Consider the following 6,777-nt stretch of genomic DNA (forward strand, 5'->3'; position numbering starts at 1 on the left):
CAAATGAGTATAAAATAATATAAAAGAAAAACGATGACAGCAGTTATAAAAAAATTATAAGAAATTATTGAGAGAAATAATATTATTCCTCCATTTTATCATTAAAATTTGAAAGAAAATAAAAAACATAAAGACATTGATAGTATGGTATGTCTCTGAATTATTTAGTCTAGTAGTCTTTTCTAAGTTACCAGACCCGGAAATTTGGGCTCGTGTGATTTCTTTATTTACTATTTAATAAAAGAAATTACATGTCAAGTTAGTGAATCATTTTCATGTTCTTTTACACATATGATAATGACAGGTATTTAGAGGAAGATTCATCCAAGGTAGATTATGTTGGAAGTCTCATATCGACTAGAGATGAAGCCATTTAAATGTATACAAGTGAGTGCAAACCTCACCTTACAAACCGGTTTTGTGGGATTGAATTAAATCTAAAATTCACTTCTAACATGGTATCATGCCTAAAACCTCCTTCTAACATATATTCTAACATATTCAGATAAATTTTGATTCTGTACAGATATAATATATATTTTACTTTAGTTGCATTGTTTTCGGCCTAATCAAACAAGAAGTTGCATTTTGCTTAAAGTTGAACCAAATATTCCAACTTCTGTATCTTATGTTATTTGGAAGCAGCTAGTATAAACAAACACTCACTTTTTTTTTTTTATATAATTACAAATGAATACATGATGTAGTATACAAGTTACTGATATTTTCCTCCTCAGAAATAAACAAACTCAAAGGATGCAAGAATGCAAAAGAACAAAAATGAAAGAAATGACAAAAGTAGTGGCCCTAATTCTGTCTGTCTATGAAACTAGTGCTATTTTACCTGGCACTGGAATCTCTTTTGGATCTCTCCAGCTTTGCAAGCCAGGTCCATGCTCACAAAATACAACTGACACATCACTAACCTACACACACATATGCTCATCATTCTCCTTTTCCCACAAAAGGTCATGATGGACACTACCCACCAAAAATTTGGGCTTACTTCCACAAATTAAACATCAAATACAACCCTCTCCATCAGGGAATTCCCACTCAACTTTTTTCTTCAATTTTCACTTTTCCTTCCATTCCTGTTTTCTCCTACATATGTACACCACACTGGTGCTCATGCATCCTTCATTCCCATGTAAAAATCTGCATCATCATAACTGCATAAATAAATACTCTCTCTACTTTCTATATGCATGCTCATTTGTAAATAACTTCATATCATTAATATATTTACCTGTTTCAGCTTGTACATTTCTTACACTGCAAGATCTCCCATGTTCCTCACCCTCAGTTCAACATTCCTCAGATCACGAAGATGTTGTAGAATTTCTTGGAGAAGGTCTAACCCTTTGTCCCCTTTTCTCAAGGAGCTGATACAATGCTTTAGAAACTCCCTGTCTGCCTCCAGCACCTGTAGTCTCTCGTAAACATTGTCCACTTCCTCTTCTAAACCAATCTTTTTCTTCACCAAGTTAATCTTTTCAACTGAATTGTTTTCCAAGTGGTGCAAATCTAACTCGTCTCCACTCAACTCCAGATCTTCTGCTTCTGAACTCATTGCATCGAACAGTGGGAGAAGCCTCTTGGCTTTTGCACCCATGATTTTCCTCCCTTGATGATGTTTTCCGTTTATTTCCTTTGCATGACCATTAGCAAATCCATTTACCTGTCCTTCGTTATCATCATGATGGTATCCATTCCCATTCTCTTCGCAAACTTCTACTGATTTATCATCATCTGAGCAGTGATCTTCCTCATAATTCAATGTAACTAGCTTTTCTTCCAGTACCTTGAGCTGTTCCAGAATTTGTAACCTTTGTTCCTCAAAGTTTGCCAATGATTCCTCCAAATATAAGACCGCATCTACGGGTGTGTTCTGGTTGCTGCATTCTTGATGACTGTAAAACCCGTTTTCTTCCTTTGCTTCTTGATTCAAGTCAATGGACAATCCATCACTATCTTCGGCATTGCTACAAGAGGGAGAAGAAGTTCTGCTTCTCATGCTGCCATCTCTTCTTGACATCACCATCTTTTCTCTTACCTCGTATTCATGAACCTTTTTTCTATATATTTCAAGCTCCTTTTCTAGCTCTTGTTTCTCTTTCTCCCTCTTCATCATGAGGTCATTCATCAGTTGCAAAGCCTCCTGGTCATACTCAGATTGTTCTTCCATCATTCTCTGATACTGCAAGGCTTCCATCTGCATTGCTGCTTTCTCTTCCTGAAGCCTATTTATCATCGCCATTGTCTGATTGGCTGCTATGGCAGATGCACTTCTCTCTTCTTCTAGTTCTGCATATAGAGTGCTCAAAGCTTTCCTCTCAGATTTCAATGCTGCTTTTAACTTTTCCATGGTTACCTCTCCACATTCCATATCACTTACCACACTTCCATCAAATGACTCTTCTGTTCCTGATTCTTTCCTCTCAAGAAGAAGCAATTTCTTGTGTAGCTGATGTAGACTCTCCACAGAAGTGGGTGTGTCAGGAACTTTTTCTTCCTCATTCTCGTTAATCTCCAACAGAGATGGCAAATGGTTGCTTACTGTTGGCATTCTCACTTCGATTGACAAGGTTTTAAATTCTACAAACTCTTCACCTTTGTCATCACCTAGTTATACATTGCAAATAAAGAAACGGATTATTATAGAGTTTTAAAAATGAACTTCAGCAAAAGGGAAGATAAGAAGTTGAGGCTTACCACTTTCATCTCGAAGATTAAATCTGACAGTGCTGGTGGATGGATCTTCTTGTATTTGTTGATTTGTATCCAAAAGAACATCCTGGCTTTGATACTCATCCACTTGCTCCTGTTCAGGAATTTCAGTCCCTATTGAGACTTCTGCTTCATATTCCTCACCTTGCATTTGTGATTCATCTTCAGATGCTGCAAAGAATTAAGAAGGCATCAGAGATAATTGCATTTAGAAAATCAAGGAAAAAAAAAGGTATAACAACTGAAAGGTGTTATTAAGGAGGAGAATAATTAGAACCTAGAGAAACATCTGAACATTGATCAGCATCTCTTGTTTCCGTGTTTGCTTCAGTGTTCACATCCTTGGTCAAGTCATCAGCAGTCTGAAAAAATCTCACATCTCCACAATTCTGCTCCAAATTTTCTTCTTCTACTTGTGACAACACTGAGGACTGCCCTCCGGTCCTTAACTGGACTGATTCAGCCCCGTTTTCCCTGAAGAGATTTTCATTCTCCTGAAATGAAAATTCTGCCACAATATCCCCAGAAATGTGCCAATTCTCAACAACCGGTTCAGCTTCTGCATCAGCACTCTTATCAAAGTCCAGAATAAAGTCTTCACTGCTGTTGAGTCCTTCACCTCCCACCTTATACCTGCTGTGAGCCCTATTTTCTGTAGCCGGGGAGTCAACCAATTCAACCGGAATCAATCTGCAATCATCACCATGAATGAAAAATTCCAGATGTTTGGGTGGAGTCTCCACAGTTATCCCTCTGGTACAATCAACTTGGGCAATGGATTTCTCATAAGCTTGATCACCATGAGCATCATCATCCTTACTCTTACCGGTATTCAAACTTTCCTCTTCAATTGATTCTTTCCCTTTCTCCACAGCCAAATCCAACTTGCAAATTTCGTCACAAAGAATATCCACGCTAGCATCACATACAGAACAATCACAACTCTTCTCTGCGTCCTCATCTTTTCTATCCAAACCCTGATCAACCTTAAACACCGTGTGGCTTCCCTTGTTTTCTTCATTCCCCTGTCCATCCTCATGATGATCAAGCACAATATCCGATCTGGTCTGATCTTCATCAATCTCTACACCAACCCCGCGTTCTGTCACCAAATTCTGCTTCTGGTCGTACTCCAAAACATTGAGAGAAGGCTTGATAAAAATGCAAGGAGGGTAGAATCTGTTGTCCAAGTTGACACCACAGCAAGAACACCTCATAGCCTCTTCCACCTTCTCAATTGCCTTTTCACCGGCATCAGCACTCTCATCCTGAATCATACCTATCTGCTTCATCCATGGAAAGAAACGAAAACTCCGAGAGAGTTTGACATAATCTGGTTGGGATGACGATGAACAATCCTCGCACATGTCCTGTGACTCAGCAAGTTTTTGATGATTGGAGCAGAACCCCAGTTTGGAAATCTCAGAGGCATGAGCTTCACACACAAGATCTCTGCAAGAACTCTTGCTCTTCCCAGACTCTATGATGTGATCGATTCTGGTACACCATATGCAGGGCCTTTTGAGGCCAAAGTAATCGGCAAACTTTATGATTAGATAAGAAAAGAGAGAATTAAGGAGCAGGAGGATGATCAGAATCCATTCTAGGATGGCATAGACTAGAACAAGGGTGATTTTGTTGGTGTTTCTGTGTAACATGGTTGCAAACTTGTTGGCAGCCATGGCTGGTGTTCTGTTTTTCTGATATGTACAAAGAAAGGATTATCTGGAATATCAGATTGGAACCTAAGCAAGTGTTGGACTGAGAGACAGAGAAAAAGTTTTAAGGGAAAGAGAGTTTTCAGACAAGATGTCAAAACTGTATTTTGGGTGTGTAATGTATGAGAGAGAGAGAGAGTAGAAGAGAGGTAGATAGCTAGTGGTTTTATTTCGACTGAGGAGAAATAGGCGGTTTGAATTGAATGAAATGATAACCAAAGGAGGCTAAGGTAAGAGGGTTTGTGGGGGGAATGAAATGTTCTTGTGTCAAAGAAAATCAAAGAATTTCATGAATTTTTTATCCAAGTATTGTTTATGGAGTGCTTTTTGACAAAATGGAGCATCACACTTCAACAGTTAAATGCTTTCACTATACTAATTACTTAAGAGTTATATCATGTCCAACAGTCCAAAACTGGTTTCTCCAAATGATAAAGTTCATTTAAAGAAGTAACATATTTTAATGCAGGCTCTTTTATACACAGAAAAACTCAAATAGCAACCTTCTGATTACATTTTTGAAAGAAAACATGATAATTTTACATTTGTTCCTTACGTCAGACAGACAAAAATGTGAAACAGTCCTTGTGTTTTTTAACTGCTTTATGTGGATTAGTGGTTTGGAATGTAGATATTAGTAAATTTTTACAAGGTCCAGAATTTTCTATGACCGAAAATGTTACTTTTATTTTGATAATCCCTGCCAGCTCCTTTTCATTTTTTTATTGAGGCAAGAAATGAATGGCCCCACAAAACCACACACTTGAGTTGGTGGACCAGACCCACAGCAAGGTGGGACCAGTTATGGCTGCAGATGCTTGAGTCATTATGCTGGTATGCTTCCTAAGAAACTTTGTTTTCTTTATATGAATATTAATATACCCTCCTTCAAACCAATGAAATCATGTACAAAATCAAACTCTGCTTTAGCAGATAGCTGCTTAAAACTTAAATTTCACTTATTTTACTTTGTCCACAAGCCTCTGATGTGCCAATTTTATTTCACAGGGGTGCCACCTTTTAAGACAAAAATCTTATCATTAACTTCAGCAGAGGGAAAACACATATCAGCACTGATTTGTCGTTTTCCCCTCAATCAAGAATGCTAGTTAGCTTATCTCAGGTTCAGAACCTAACACACTATTTTAGAAGTAACTGTTGTAAAAGGTAATTTTGAATGATATGGTAAGAATGTAAGTTTGAATCATGTGTCTTTTTCTAGTTTAAATCCATGAATTTATATGATGAAATGGACTTGGCTATGCAGAATAGTGAGTTGAATTATTTAAGTTTTATAGTATGATTGTCTTGATTCAATTAAATTGATGTTGGATGGAGAATGAAGAAAGTGAGTGGTTATGTATGAAATTCAAAGCCAGAAAGAGAAAGGTAGGCTCAAGAAGTAGGAAATGTTGGTTTTTGTTGAAGTCCAACAGGGATGAATTTGGCTGTTGGAGAATGGGCTGCACCGCCACTCACCGACTAATTGCCATGCCACCAAATAGTTTGCAAAATTATGTGATGAGGATTCAAAATTCTGTTCCCATACGTTATCACATTCATCTGTACTTTCCAAAATAATATCCACATTTTCATATATCTCTTCCTTTATAAAAGGAATCTATAGCTACCTTGGTGAATGTTATGTTATGTTATGTTATGTTGTGCTTTGGCCCTCCAACAAATTGCTTTTGCTTTAGTCAAGTCTCCCTAAGTTTTTCACTGTTTCTCACTTGGTCCTACTGCTTATAATTGAGCACATACCTCCCCCACTGCTAATATAATTAACCTAAATTGGCTTCCCATTATAATATATATTTAGTACATATTTGCCAGCTCAAACCAAATTTATATTACCATTCTTTTCCTCTCTGTTCATGATAATATTTGAATGTAGATCTCATCCAAGCATTCACAGCTACAAGTTAACAACATTAATATTAATATAGGTGCTTTTGTTGATGTCTCTAACACAGAAAAGACCAGTATGAGAAAATATGCACAGAACATGTTTGAGCATTTGTGTATGTGAAAGTTAAAAAGAAAGGTGTTAGAGTATGTGCTAAATGAAGGTTGAAAGCCAAGATTGGACCGTTTGTGATGCATTGTTGAATGGGGCAAAGAAATAAACAAAATGGAAAAAATAAAAGGGTTTTAAGTTCAAAGATAGACCATCTTTCTTGGAAGGAACATCAAAGCAAAACTCTTTTTAAAGTTAATTACTGATGGAAGAAGCCCTTAATCTCTCTTCTCAATTCTAATTTCCACCTTTTCTGACCAAAGAACCATAGCTATTTTAAAATGTGAAACAAAGAAAAAGGATTCAAAA

The 6,777-nt window shown here is 37.1% G+C and overlaps 1 protein-coding gene across 1 annotated transcript; it reads right to left on the reverse strand.

The window, feature by feature from the left end:
* Positions 1 to 651: 651 nt before the first annotated feature.
* Positions 652 to 4,764, reverse strand: LOC106768732 (myosin-binding protein 2). The gene is made up of 4 exons (XM_014654020.2): positions 3,008 to 4,764; positions 2,716 to 2,901; positions 1,250 to 2,625; positions 652 to 1,158 (listed from the first exon to the last, which is right to left on the reverse strand). Exons 1-3 carry the CDS (start codon positions 4,410 to 4,412, stop codon positions 1,271 to 1,273), a joined length of 2,946 nt encoding a protein of 981 aa, XP_014509506.1. The 5' UTR covers positions 4,413 to 4,764; the 3' UTR covers positions 652 to 1,158; positions 1,250 to 1,270.
* Between the last annotated feature and the right edge of the window lie 2,013 nt (positions 4,765 to 6,777).

The sequence above is a fragment of the Vigna radiata genome, chromosome 7 (assembly GCF_000741045.1).
Source record: "Vigna radiata var. radiata cultivar VC1973A chromosome 7, Vradiata_ver6, whole genome shotgun sequence".
Taxonomy (NCBI): Eukaryota; Viridiplantae; Streptophyta; class Magnoliopsida; order Fabales; family Fabaceae; genus Vigna; species Vigna radiata.

Coding starts and splice junctions, on each gene's coding strand:
- LOC106768732 (XM_014654020.2), bottom strand. CDS start 4,412: ATGGCTGCCAACAAGTTTGCAACCATGTTACACAGAAACACCAACAAA. Junction 2,902..3,007: donor ATGTTCAGATGTTTCTCTAG/GTTCTAATTATT, acceptor AATTCTTTGCAG/CATCTGAAGATGAATCACAA. Junction 2,626..2,715: donor TAATCTTCGAGATGAAAGTG/GTAAGCCTCAAC, acceptor ATGTATAACTAG/GTGATGACAAAGGTGAAGAG.